Source organism: Bos javanicus, chromosome 1 (assembly GCF_032452875.1).
Source record: "Bos javanicus breed banteng chromosome 1, ARS-OSU_banteng_1.0, whole genome shotgun sequence".
NCBI classification, from domain to species: domain Eukaryota; kingdom Metazoa; phylum Chordata; class Mammalia; order Artiodactyla; family Bovidae; genus Bos; species Bos javanicus.
In genome coordinates this window covers 110,517,330-110,532,153 of record NC_083868.1, presented here as the reverse complement: position 1 = coordinate 110,532,153, position 14,824 = coordinate 110,517,330, and the positions used below count along the sequence as shown (strand labels likewise).

Genomic DNA, 14,824 nt, shown 5'->3' with positions numbered 1-14,824 from the left:
TGTTCCTGGGAGGCAGAACCTGAAAGTGTGAAGAAGTAAGTGCTTTATTTCATTATAAAGTTATAGTATTATTTTAATCTTTAACTATGTGTAATAAACTAATTTTTAAAAATAATTTAAAATAATGGATAAGAGTAAATGATATAGAGGACCTGACAGAGAGGGAAGCAGAGGAAAGGATAAAGGACAAAGTTAGAGAAGAAGAAACAGGAAAGTTGTAAGTACAGCAAATAAACAACAGAATATGAACCTTAATGAGATATTTTTTAAGATTAGAGAAATTTTTAAAGTAAAAACAAAGCAGATTCTAGCTTAAATTTCAGTAACAGGTACCTGAAACATTTCTGTTTATTCTTCAAGTCCAAACAAAAGGAATACTCTTCAGTGAACCCACAGAATCTACATCCAGCCTAATACAGCTGGTTGTTTTTGTTTTTTAATTTTTTTCTACTGAAGTAGAATATATATATCGGAGAAGGCAATGGCACCCCACTCCAGTACTCTTGCCTGGAAAATCCCATGGACGGAGGAGCCTGGTAGGCTGCAGTCCATGGGGTCGCTAAGAGTCGGGCATGACTGAGCGACTTCACTTTCACTTTTCACTTTCATGCATTGGAGAAGGAAGTGGCAACCCACTCCAGTGTTCTTGCCTGGCGAATCCCAGGGACAGACAGAGGAGCCTAGTGGGCTGCCATCTATGGGGTCGCACAGAGTTGGACACGACTGAAGCGACTTAGCAGCAGCAGCAGCAGCAGCAGCAGAATATATATATACACACACACATACATATATATGAGGTGTTATATTCAAAGGGATGGTCAGAGGTCTCTCTGAGAAGATAATATTCAAGCAGACCTGAAGTAAGAAAAAGAGCATTCCAGATAGAGTGAATAGGAAGTGCAAAGGCCCTGTGGTAAGAAGCACCCTGGGAACCTTTGAGAAACCACAAGGAAGTCAGCAAGCATTGCTGGAGCATAGTGAGCAAGGAGGGCATGGTAGGGAGCAAAGTTGGAGGGGCCGATTCATGTGGAGTCTTTGAAGGCATTAAAGACTTTGCACACCTTCCAACTTTGGCCTCTCTTCTGAGAGTCCCTTGGACTGCAAGGAGATCAAACCGGTAAATCCTAAAGGAAATCAACTCTGAATATTCACTGGAGAGACTGATGTTGAAACCAAAGCTCCAATACTTTGGCCACCCAATGCGAAGAGCCGACTCACTGGAAAAGACACTGGGAAAGACTGAAGGCAAAAGGAGAAGGGGGTGACAGAGGATGAGATGGTTAGATAGCATCACCAACTCAATGGACATGAATTTGAGCAAACTCCAGGAGACAGTGGAAGACAGAGGAGCCTGATATGCTGCAGTCCATGGAGTTGCAAAGAGTCGGACAAGATTTAGCAATTGAAAAACAATGAAGACATTGGATTGTTGGACTTCCCTGGTGGCAAAGTGGATAAGAACCCACCTGCCATTGCAGAGGACACAGGTTCAATCCATGATCCAGTAAGATTCCACATACTATGGAGCAACTAAGCCCAGGAGCCACAACTACTGAGTCTGTGTGCACAGCTATTAAAACCCAGGCACCCTAGAGCCTGTGCTCCACAACAAGAGGAGCCACCACAATGAGAGGCCCTCGCTCCACAACTAGAGAGTAGCCCTTGCTCACTACAACTAGAGAGAGCCCATGCACATCAGTGAAGAACCAGTACAACCAAAAATAAATAATTATTTTAAAAGACTTTGGATTGTTTTCTAAGTGTGGTGAAAAGCTACCTGGCAATGTTGAACAAGGGAGTGACATGATATGACTTATTTTTAGAGAATCACTCTGACTACTGTGTGGAAAATAGGTTGAAGAGGGCAGGGCAAAATGAAAGCAGAAAGACCTATTACAAGGTCCTTGAAAAGGTCTAGAAAAGCATTCTCGGTCATCATCATAAAGGAGGTGACAATTGGCCAGATTTGGAATACATTTGGTATAAATTTCCTAGGTGGAGGTAACAGAAGTTGCTGATGGGTGGGATGATGAAGAATGGTAAGAGGGGTCAAAGATAACGCCAAAGTTTGGTGTCTCAACAACTGAGTGAATGAAAGTGCCATTACTAAGGTGGAAAACACTAGTTAAGGAATACAATTGGGAGGAATATCAAGAATTTGATTTGGGAGAAATATCAATAACCTCAGATATGCAGATGACACCACCCTTATGGCAGAAAGTGAAGAAGAAATAAAAAGCCTCTTGATGAAAGTGAAAGAGGAGAGTGAAAAAGTTGGCTTAAAGCTCAACATTCAGAACACTAAGATCATGGCATCTGGTCACATCACTTCATGGCAAATAGATGGGGAAACAGTGGGAACAGTGGCTGACATTATTTTTCTGGGCTCCAAAGTCGCTGCAGATGGTGCTTGCAGCCATGAAATTAAAAGATGCTTGCTCCTTGGAAGGAAAGCTGTGACCAACCTAGACAGCATATTCAAAAGCAGAGACATTACTCTGCCAACAAAGGTCCATCTAGTCAAGGCTACGGTTTTTCCAGTGGTCATGTATGGATGTGAGAGTTGGACTATCAAGAAGGCTGAGCATCGAAGAATTGATGCTTTTGAACTGTGGTGTTGGAGAAGACTCTTGAGAGTCCCTTGGACTGCAAGGAGATCCAACCAGTCCATTCTAAAGGAGATTGGTCCTGGGTGTTCTCTGGAAGGAATGATGCTAAAGCTGAAACTCCAGTACTTTGGCCACCTCATGCAAAGAGTTGACTCATTGGAAAAGACTCTGATGCTGGGAGGGATTGGGGGCAGAAAGAGAAGGGGACGACAGAAGATAAGATGGCTGGTTGGCATCACCAACTCGATGGACTTGAGTTTGAGTCAACTCCGGGAGATGATGATGGACAGGGAGGCCTGGTGTGCTGCAATTCATGGGGTCGCAAAGAGTCAGACACAACTGAGCGACTGAACTGAACTGAACTGAACTGAATCTTAACATACTGCTCATACTGTTCATGGGGTTCTCAAGACAAGAATACTGAAGTGGTTTGCCGTTCCCTTCTCCAGTGGACCACATTCTGTCAGACCTCTCCACCATGACCCTCCCATCTTTGGTAGCCCCACGGGCATGGCTTAGTTTCATTGAGTTAGACAAGGCTGTAGTCCTAGTGTGATTAGATTGACTAGTTTTCTGTGAATATGGTCTCAGTGTGTCTGCCCTCTAATGCCGTCTTGCAACACCTACCGTCTTACTTGGGTTTCTCTTATCTTGGACATGGGATATCTCTTTATGGCTGCTCCAGCAAAGTGCAGCCCCTGCTCCTTACCTTGGATGAGGGGTATCTCCTCACCACCGCCCCTTCTGACTTTGAATGTGGAATAGCTCCTCTAGGCCCTCCTGCGCCCTCACAGCCACTGCTCCTTGGAGGTGGGGTTGCTCCTCCAGGCCACGGCCCCTGGCCTCGGACGTGGGGTAGCTCCTCTCGGAAATAGTGTCAGACTTTATTTTTGGGGCTCCAAAATCACTGCAGATGGTGATTGCAGCCTTGAAATTAAAAGACGCTTACTCCCTGGAAGAAAAGTTATGACCAACCTAGATAGCCTATTGAAAAGCAGAGACATTACTTTGCCAACAAAGGTCCATCTAGTCAAGGCTATGGTTTTTCCAGTGGTCATGTGTGGATGTGAGAGTTGGACTGTGAAAAAAGCTGAGCGCCGAAGAATTGATGCTTTTGAAATGTGGTGTTGAAGAAGACTCTTGAGAGTCCCTTAGACTGCAAGGAGATTCAACAAGTCCATTCTGAAGGAGATCAGCCCTGGGATTTCTTTGGAAGGACTGATGCTGAAGCTGAAACTCCAGTACTTTGGCCACCTCATGAGAAGAGTTGACTCATTGGAAGACTCTGATGCTGGGACACAAAGAGTTGGACACGACTGAGCGACTGAACTGAACTGAACTGAACCTTAACATTTCTGTTAGATATCCAAATGGAGGTGTTGAATGGACAATATGTTCGGGGAACACTGAGGAGAGATACTGATTTCAAAGACATCCACACATCCTAAGCCTTGGAACTAAATGAGGTCACCCAGGGCATGGGACAATAGAGGAGGGTTGAGAATGTGCCAACTCTGAGAGGCTGGGAGGAAGAGGAGACTAGGGCAAAGGTGATGGAGAGGGAACATCTAGTGAGGTGGGAGGGAAACAGGAAGAGTCTGGCAAGGACTCTAAGGAATGGAAGTTAAAGAAGGGAGCCTGCAACTTAGACTCACAATCTCCTGTACAAGAATTTTGATTTCAGATACGTTTTGAAATTCAGTTTTGAATTGTTGAAAGTTAATAAAATGCATATACTCCTGGAGATCTAGGGTAGCCTCTTCCATTTGTTGTTGCTGTTGTTTAGTTGCTAAGTCATGTCTGACTCTTTTGAGACCCCATGGACTGTAGCCCACCGGGATCCTCTGTCCATGGGATTTCCCAGACAAGAATACTGGACTAGGTTGCCATTTCCTTCTCCAGGGAATCTTCCTAACCCAGGGATCGAACCCAGGTCTCCTGCATTGGTAGGTGGGTTTTTTTTTTTTTTTTTTTTTTTTACCACAGAGCCACCAGGGAAGCCCCTGGATGAGTTTTAAAATTTTTGGTGTTGTCAATATTTTCCAAATGTAAAGTGAAAGTGAGAGTGAAAGTCGCTCAGTCATGTCCTACTCTTTTGAGATCCCATGGACTGTAGCCTGCCAGGCTCCTCTGTCCATGAAATTCTCCAAGCAAGAATACTGGTATGGGTTACCATGCCCTCCTCCAGGAGATCTTCCCAACCCAGGGATCAAATCTAAGTCTCCTGCATTGCAGGCAGATTCTTTACCATCTAAGCCACCAGGGATGCTCCAAATGTGAAGCCTATTTTTTAAAAAAGAAGGCCTATTTATTTAGGAAATGTTACTAACACATCTGGTAAGGATGGATTTATGTAAACTCTAAGATTAAATTTTAGGAATACATACATTTGAAAACATAAATAGCTTTTCTGCAAGAAGAATATGCCTAGTGTTAGGATATGCATTTGTTTGTATATTTATTTGATGTAGAGAAAAATGGCACACATTTCTCTGGTAATTCCATTTATGAGAAACCAAAGAGAGTCAATTAAAAAGTGAGTAGTTCTCATTTTTGAGAACTACTCAATTTGAACCTAATAAAGAGAACACTGGAGTGTCTTCCAAAGAGTAAAGGGTTAGTAAATGGAGGCTCTCTGCCTTCCAGCTTCACAGGGAACAGGGGCAGATGGGGTGGTGGGTGGAGAGGGGCTATTCTGAGGGGTAGGGGGCTCAGACCAAGGGTCTCCAGTCATGGAGAGGGAGATCCAGGCAAAACTGTCTTTCACGTGTTGGAGAGTCAGCCCTGGTATGGAGTATGGATGCCAAAAATTTGACAGAATGAGAAAAATATGGAGAAACTGTTTTTGTTGTATCTAATTAATGTTAATTAAGTCTCAACTAAAATTAGCTTACTGACTTAGAAAGTAAATCCTGAACACTATGTCTTCATGGCCTCTTCCTCTCCATTCTAAAATCTGCTCTTGAAGGCTATCAGTTCAAGGGACTATTGCCCTCCATCTCTTCTTCTGTTTTAGTATGTCTGCCATGGTTATTTCACAGTGTCCATTATGTTTGCAAGCATAGAAAACAATTTTAAGAACAACCCGCCTAACATCCATTTTGCTTCTTTCCTGGGAATTTATTCAGATTCTCCTCCCTGCCTTACCAAAAGGCCATTTCCACTGTTTTCCTGCAGTGTTTTGGCTGATCAGATTAGCTGAACAGAAGTCTTAAATGGAAGGTTGGGCACATCCTTTGCTAACACCCACTCATCTTTCTGGTTTCCACACCTTTTCCACAGAGTCTCCTTTCACCTCAGCTCCCCACCCAGTTGGCCAGCCACCTACTCACCCTGGGAGAGATCTAGTTTGGGTTGGCGGAAATTGTAATCTGATCACTGCATGACTGGTTCAGACCTCACTGGGTATAAAGCATGGACAAAGATACCCGTCTGTGCTGCTTCTTCACTGAGAACTTGCTTTCCTGGCATGTTCCCCCAAAATTATGCCAAATACAGCGGATTGCCATCACAAATGGAATTCTCACCTTCAGAATGATCAAGTAATCCAGCAAAGCCTTGTCTTGCTTCTTCCACTGTGTTTGGAATTGAAAGCAATCCAGCTGTCTCTAAGGATAAAAAAGAAAACAAACATAAAAATAAACCATTCTTATATTACAAAGAGTGGGGGAAATTGACCATTTTTTTTAATACTAGAAATTTCATACAGATGGTGAGCTAATTTATATTTTCATTTTGACATTTATTTTCCCAGTAGGAGTGCCATATTTTAAGTCTGTTCAAAGTGGCCATCATCTGAAAATGTTGTAGGCATATCTATAGATAATGTTCTCACCCAATTGGCATGGGTTAAGGACTCAGGAATGCTAGCTCCCCTTCTCCTAGACCACCCCAACCAAGGGGAACTTGGGATATGAACCTGCTGCATGAAAATTGACCTCCTATCCTTCCTTCTTCCCATCCCTCCCCACTCAGGGCTACTTTCTACAGAACTGGCAAAGGGATCTTCCTTTATTGTAAATTTGACCATGCCAGCCCCTGCTTAAATAAATCTTTCAGGACTGCATATGGCCCTCAGAATTGAGTTAAAACTCTACTATTAGCAGGGTGTCAAAGTCATCCTTGATCTGATCCTGCTTGCTCTCCCTGCCTCAGCCCTGGTCTCTCCAGTTCTCTGCACTCTGACCTGGAGTCATACTAAGCCATGTATCTTCCAAGATGTGACTCTCCCTCTCTCACTGCCGGGCATTTGCATCACTGCCCACTCTGCCTGGAAAACCCACTGCCTCTCTTCATCTGACTCATGCCTTCTTTTCCATTTTGACTTACAGTTTAGTTGCAATCCAGTGATAACACTATTTTGCCATATTAAAATATGGCCAAAGATGCTTTTACCTAAAACTTTTAGAATGCTGTAGCTTCACTGATTATTCTCGTATTTGCCCATGACTTTCAGTCTTACTGAACATGTTCCATCTTAGATATTTTCCCATGTTGTTCAATGAAAATACATATTAAAATTCTAAAACAACCTAACCTGACAAAAACATCAGCAATCCCATCTACCCACAAGTAATGATTCTTTTTCACATACGGAACTTTCCACTAAAGTGTCTCACTGACTCTGGCCACATCCACGTGTGCTCCTGTCATGCCCTGTCACATACACTCCAACTCTGAAACAGCAATCCCCAAAACTCGATGTGTTCTATTTCATTTATTTATTTCACAATTGAATAAATTCTAACACCTGAACTACAAAATTGAGTTATAATCCAAATGTTAAAGAAGGTGGTAATATTAAGTGTCAGAGGAGATACAGGTATGTGAGATTCATCTGAGATTTCTTAGTGTTTACAACAAAGACAAAATAGAAGACCTATCTTTGGATCCTATTCTCAGTTTAGAGGTTCTCCCAATTTGGGGAATAATAAAGAGAATTTGTCCTTTGTTCTGGAAGCAAATAGCCTTGAAGAAGTATGAGTTCCAGAGCAGTGGGCCCAGCGCTTCCAAAATTCAGTCTGGAGTTGGCAGGTACTTTTCTCCCACTGTACTTGTTACCAGGACATCTTTGGGTTCACTCCACCTTTTCGTTTTCTCCTTCAATGGAGTGTCACTTGCCTGAAATGGCTTTTGAGTAACTTCCTTTTAAGATGTTTTCCACAGAGTACTACTCCTTTCCTTTGAGACTTGAATTTAATTTTGTAAATGGATTGAGTTTTCTTTTCCTTTTAATGAGAGCCCGTGTTGTCATATCGTCCATCACTTTATCCGTCCATATTTGTGCACCTTTTATTCACGTCACCCATTTATTGACCACATTGTTAACTTCTATAATTTCTTTTATATATATTTAAATAAAATTAACTCTTTCCCATAGCTTTCTTATTTGAGGAAATTTCTATGCTAATTTATTTAAGGCCTCATAAATCTAACCACTTCAATACATTTTGCCTGCTCACACTACTAGTAGACAAAGAACAAAATGCATAGATGCTTTTTCCTTTTAAAAGAAAGTTTAAATTTAGAAAAGTTGGACAAAACCAGATGCGATGTCTTACTGTTTTTTATTGCTTCATTGTTCTGGAACAAAATGGCCCCTGCCTGCTTGATATAATTAATTAGACACTTAATTTAGGCATAAGCAGCTTGGAGCTGGCTCTAGCGGCAAACAGGGGCCCCACCATTTCCAAGCTGGTTACTCTCAGCAAATTACAAAGCAAGTATGGGCTTCAGTGTCTTTCTTGGTCAAATATAATTGTTGGGAGCAGGAAATGAGAAGACACCTAACAAGGCACTTTATTAACCTCTTGTCTAGCCCTCCTTCTCCTGCCTTTTCAACAAGTATTTCAGGCAGAGTTAATGAGAACTAGATGATAAAGCCACAAACACCATCCTTGGTCTCCTGTCCCTAAAAAAAAAAAAAAAAAAAAAAAATTAACTGGAATTGAGTAATTAACCCCTATTATTTAAAAAACAATATGTGAATATGTGGATCATGTATGTCTACTGCTAATATATGTAAATGATGAGAGTTTGTTTGACCCAGACATGCCACTGATTTGATAGAATATTAGTGTGCAACTGTTAATCTGGAATTGCTCCATATTCCTCAGTTTTGATTACCAAATTTGGAATCAAATGGAGTTCTGACTGTAATCACAAGGAGCTCAAATACAGGAAGATGCTACTTTCCCTGATGCTTTGTTTTTAGTTCTACTGACAGCAGATTAGTCAGTAAGCACTTAGGAGGACGCTTTCCACCGAGCGTCAGCCTTGGGAATGCCTTGGCTGTTTTTTACAAACAAGCTAACCAGGTAGAAAGTCATTTTCAGCTGAAGAATCCTGTAGCATGATCACTTCAACTGTAGTTACTTATTTGGATATCATTTTCTTTCTTTTTTAAAAATATTTATTTGTTTCTTATGGCACACTGACTCTAGTTTTGGCCTGTGGGCACCAGAGTGTGCAGGCGCGGTAGTTGCTGCCTGTAGGCTCAGTTGCTTTACAGCATGTGCGATCTTCATTCCCTGACCGGGGATGGAACCTGCATCCCCTACATTGCAAGGCAGATTCTTAACCACTGGACCAGCAGAGAAGTTCCTGGATACCATTTTTAGTTATTTACTTTTCAATCTCTTTTCTGACATCCTGCAGACATGAATGTCAAGACATTAGGGAGATCCAAGACCCAATTTTTACCACGGAGCTTGAAGTAATTTTGATGAATTCCATAGATGAAAGATGGCTATCATTCTTCAACTAGAAATGCAGAGTCTCACTGTTTGAAGAAGTTGTAATGATCTCTAGTCTAGTCACATATTTGAAGCTTAAATTTGCTCCAGTACTTCCCAGTCAAGTGAGATTCAACCCTTCAGAGTATCCTTAGACAGCTCTGGCTACGAAAAAATTCTTCTGTCTCTTTAACCCCCATTGCTTCTACCCTTGGCTCCAACCTCTGTTGGGGATGTAAGAAGCAGCTCTACTCAAACTTACAATGGTGCAAACTTCTTGAGAGCAGGAACTACATCCACTATAGCTTCTAGTAACTTGATATGTGATTGCTGAATGAAGTTCAAAGCAGATTTTGTTCTTCATTTTGATATATATCTCACAAAAGAGCAAATCATCAGTATATTTAAGTTCTGAGAAAGCATCACATAAAATCACTGATTTTATTATCTAAATGCTACAGCTGATGTATTTTATTCTCTCAATTTTCTAATTCAAGCAATTTTTATCTGTCTTATGTACTGCAGTTTCCCTTCATTATAAAATAACATAATGACACTACAGATATTTATTAGACATCACATGTGCAGGACAGACTGTCTCAGGCACAAAGGAGTTGAAACCCTACTGAAGTAGGCATTCTGGATTCCAGCACCACTAACATCTGAGTGACCCTGACTCTTGATTCCTCTTCTGCAAACTGCAAGGGTTGAACCAAATATTCTCTTAAAGTTCTTTCCATCTTCACAAACCATTTGCATTTTTGACTCATTTGTCCCTGTCAGAGAACACAGACCTCTGATTTCCAGTTCAGTTATCAATTTACATTGCCAGTAACTGTCCATATGTACACTATTAAAAGCTATGGCTGATTTTTCTTTCCTTTTTATCATTTCAGAACACTTTTCTTCAGGAAACAGTTCGTAGAGAGTGTGAAGAACGCTTTGAACTGACGGAGGCTTTGAGTCAAGCCAGAGAACAACTCCTGGAGCTCAGGAAGCTGAATGGACAGTTGCCGCTGTCACCGTGCTCCCTCAGCCAGGGCAGCCTAACCTCCTCTGCTGCAGCTGGGAGTGGTCAGGGAGAGAGAAGGCTTGCAAGACTGCACTCTGAGAAAGTAATCAAAATCCCTGGCCTGCCTGGAGTGTCGAAGCCCACCACTTCTCCAGCCTTTTCTCAGCCCAACAGGGTCAGCAGCTCAGGTTTGCCCACAGTCCCCCAGCCACATCCTCCCCGGGGTCGATCATCTTCAGTCAGTGAGACCAGGCAGAGACTGGCTGCTATTCTGAGGAGGAGACTGAGTCAGCAGTGATGGAGCCGAAGTCAGGAGCAGCTCCACACAGAGTCTCTGTCTTTGCCGGAGTTCACAGCCCCCACTGTAATTAAGAATGACAAACTTCAAATTATTTCTGCAGATTGAGAATGCATACTTAAGATATTTTTAACAATTGGACAAGCTAACGAATTGTGAAGCCACATTTTCTAAGAGGCCCTTGAAACTGCAACAGATAATGAAGTTGTTGGTATTCCAGACACCCAATCTCTGTATTTATGTATTGTGTGTTTCGATGTGCTCTATGAATATGCCCTTTTAGAGATCATAGGTAAAATTTTTCACCCATAGCATCTTTTCTACTTTTTTGCACTATTATAAGCAGATCTATTTCTACACCAAAAAAAAAGATTATATTGGTTTTGTTGGTGGTTGTTCATTTGTTTGTTGAATAGGTTAAATAGATGAAATTAGCATTCCAAATAGCAAATGAAAGGACTTTAGTCCTTAATTTGATCATTTTCAAACTGCTTATTAGTTCAAATATTCACAAACTTCATCATCACCAAATTTTCTCCATTTCACCTCACAATCTAATTGGTTAATCTAATTTCTTTTTAAGCAAGGTCAGTTGTAATGATAGGTAATCTTCAGGAAGACAAAGGGACAGCAACTCCTGTTCAAGAAAAAGATGGGTTATTTCTAAAACTATGGAGATGATTTTAAATAACAAGGAGCCTAGCCGTGAAAGTCTTACTTGGTAGAGATTTTCTCCATTAAATGCTCTCTGGTTCTCCAGGTCAAGTTTTGGGTTTAACTGGCATTCTGTAGCTATTGTAGAGAACTAATTCAAGACAGTTTAGTAGAGGCACATAGTGCTAATTTGTGATTCAAATTTTATTACCCCTGGAAATGGTCATCTTGTTAGCATGTTTTCTATTTTCAGAGTGAAAAATTAAAACCAGAAACCAGACCAACTATTTTACATAATCATAAAGCTTTAGACTCCTCCTGTTTGTAAAAGGCAACTCTTTACCTTATGCTAGTGTTTGTCTATCCTTTTCTCCATGTAATAAACATGTATTTTTCTTCTATAACTGATTTCATTCAAATCTTTCATCTGACTGCATCATGGATTCCCAAGCTTCTTACTCTCAGATTAGGATGATACTAACATGTGAAATATGGCACATAAAACTCTCTGCGGTTTGGCCACCATGTAGATGAGAGAATCTAAAGATACCTGGAATCCCTCCCATGTGCAAAAAAAAAATGTTACTAAGCCAAATCAAGTCTATCTCCAGTTTTTCAAAGGATTGTTCTAATCAATCCTTTCAAAGGATTGATCTAATCTAGGCTGTTTCCAGAGAAGGCAATGGCATCCCACTCCAGTACTCGTGCTTGGAAAATCCCATGGACGGAGGAGCCTGGTGGGCTGCAGTCCATGGGATCTCGAAGAGTCGGACACGACTGATCGAATTCACTTTCACTTTTCACTTTCATGCATTGGAGAAGGAAATGGCAACCACTCCAGTGGTCTTGCCTGGAGAATCCCAGGGACAGAAGAGCCTGGTAGGCTGCCGTCTATGGGGTCTCACAGAGTCAGACACGACTGAAGTGACTTAGAGAACATATCATCTAATGGTGGTGTGCCAGAAAGGATCTTAGAGGTCACCCCAACAATCTTTATTTTTGCCAGTTTATTCATGTTTTGTTGATGATTGTGTGCTCAGGCCTTGACTGTGTACTTCTGTGGTGGGTACGGCTGCTCCTTCCAGTGCTGCTTCTTGGTCTTCAGATTCTCTTCCTGCTTGTTGAAGCGGTGGTGCATGGCACAGATCCAGGGATTTATACTTCTTGCCCTTAGAGAATTTCCTGAGGTTCTCTTTCTGAATCTAGTTAATAACAGTGAGAACATGGGCGATGGATTTGCTAGGAAACCTGGGTTCAATCCTGGGTTGGGAAGATCCCCTGGAGAAGGAAATGGCAACCCACTCCAGTATTCTTGCCTGGAGAATCCCATGGACAGAGGAGCCTGGCAGGCTACAGTCCACGGGGTCGCAAAGAGTCGGACACGACTGAGCGACTTCACTCACTCACTCACTCACTCACTCAGGTCTTGGAAAGTTTGGAAACCTCACCACCTATCGCTTTAGTGACGCGCAGCTGATACAGTGCCACCTTGAGGTCCTCCGTTGTTTCAGCAGTTTCTCCTTGCTGCCAAGGTCTCAGGACTTTAATCTTAGCCACGGTTGTACAGGGGGCCGCAGATGACTTCTTGCAGGGAAAGAGCAACAGTCTCTTTACAAATAAGAAATAGATGCGCAAAAAAGTCTGACTTGGGTATGGTGATTCAGCTAGTTAGTGACTGAGCTTCCCACCTCATTTTTCCACTTACCAGAGAATCCCAAATCTCCATCTGACTTTTGTCAGAAGCTAATGAACTCAATTTTTAAGCTTAAATTTGTATGAAAAGGAAGCTTGACCCAAGGACGAATAATTATAAAGTAATAAGCGGAATACACTTTAAGATAAGTGTATATCTAGTAAAATACAAAATGTTGTTTTTCCCTGTGGTCATGTATGGACGTGAGAATTGGACTGTGAAGAAGGCTGAGAGCCGAAGAATTGATGCTTTTGAACTGTGGTGTTGGAGAAGACTCTTGAGAGTCCCTTGGACTGCAAGGAGATCCAACCAGTCTATTCTGAAGGAGATCAGCCCTGGGATTTCTTTGGAAGGAATGATGCTGAAGCTGAAACTACAGTACTTTGGCCACCTCATGCGAAGAGTTGACTCATTGGAAAAGACTCTGATGCTGGGAGGGATTGGGCAGGAGGAGAAGGGGACGACAGAGGATGAGATGGCTGGATGGCATCACTGACTCAATGGACGTGAGTCTGAGTGAACTCTGGGAGTTGGTGATAGACAGGGAGGCCTGGCGTGCTGCAATTCATGGGGTCGCAAAGAGTCAGACACAACTGAGCCACTGATCTGAATATTTTCTTGTATGATGCCAGCAGTACTCATGCCACACTCTGGAGAGCACTCCACCAGACCTCAGTGTTTCTGATCTGGTGTTTGCATGTTCAGATTACAAATACTTATGACATAAAGTGGATGGCAAAAGCTGGTGGAACTTTTGGTAAAAGCACAAGAGAGGGAAGGGGGTTCAGGATGGGGAACACGTGTATACCCATGGCGAATTCATGTTGATGTATGGCAAAACCAAGACAATATTGTAAAGTAAATTTTAAAAAAAGAAAGAAAAAAAAAAGCACAAGAGAATATTTGGACATCAGTCTTTGTTATATTTTACATGCTTTTCCACAGTCTTGCAACTTCAGCTCTCTCTTCAGGAACCATGTGTGTGTGCATGCATGCTAAGTCACTTCAGTCATGTTCAGCTCTTTGTGACCCCATGAACTGCAGCCTGCCAGGCTCCTCTGTCCATGGGATTCTCCAGGCGAGAATAGTGGAGTGGGTTGCCATGCCCTCCTTCAGGGAATCTTCCCAGGGTTCAAACCCAAGTCTCTTATGTCTCCTGCATTGCCAGGTGGGTTCTTTATCACTAATGCCACTAGAAAGCCCATGGAGATACATTTGGGGAGGGGGGCTTGGGTCTTAGTTGCAGCAGGGGGAGATCTTTGAGTGCAGGCTCTGGAGCACTTGGGCTTGGTTGCTCCGCAGACTGTGGGATCTTAGTTCCCCAAACAGGGATCAAACCTGCACCCCCTGCATTGCAGGGTAGATTTTTGACCACTGGACCACTAGGGAAGTCCTCCCATAAGCTTTTCTAAAGTGATATAAAAATAAATAAATAAATAAAGTGATATAAAGACCATGCATGAAAACCTGGTTTCTTGGTTTGTTGTTAACACTGTTGTTTTCCAGTGAGTAACTGGGTAAATATCACTCTGAGAACAGACTCATGATCTTGCAGTCAGGCTGCATTATATTCCACAAGTGTGTCAGAGAGGTGATTCCATGCATAAATAGAGACAATATTTACATTTATTTCAACCTAGACCATTTAAAGCAGTCCAAGTTGTGTGCTTATATCTTTTGAAAAAGACACTTAGAGAGGAGAATAGCATTAGAGTATGTAACCTAAGGCTTAAGCACACATTCAAATCTTCCTTGATTTTCACGCTGATTAACTCCTGGCATGAAAAAAATATCAGGAATATCAAGAAAGTAGTGAATATTTTG

The 14,824-nt window shown here is 42.0% G+C and overlaps 1 protein-coding gene across 3 annotated transcripts in view; it reads left to right on the top strand.

Annotated features, from left to right (window-relative positions):
* Positions 1 to 13,173, top strand: part of LEKR1 (leucine, glutamate and lysine rich 1) — a 214,911-nt gene extending 201,738 nt beyond the window's left edge. For all 3 annotated transcript variants that reach the window (XM_061417727.1, XM_061417712.1, XM_061417718.1), the window contains one exon: positions 10,240 to 13,173. In XM_061417727.1, coding sequence (XP_061273711.1) covers positions 10,240 to 10,653 — 414 coding nt within the window. In that variant the 3' untranslated portion in view covers positions 10,654 to 13,173. The remainder of the gene's footprint in view (positions 1 to 10,239) is intronic.
* The last annotated feature ends 1,651 nt before the right edge of the window (positions 13,174 to 14,824 follow it).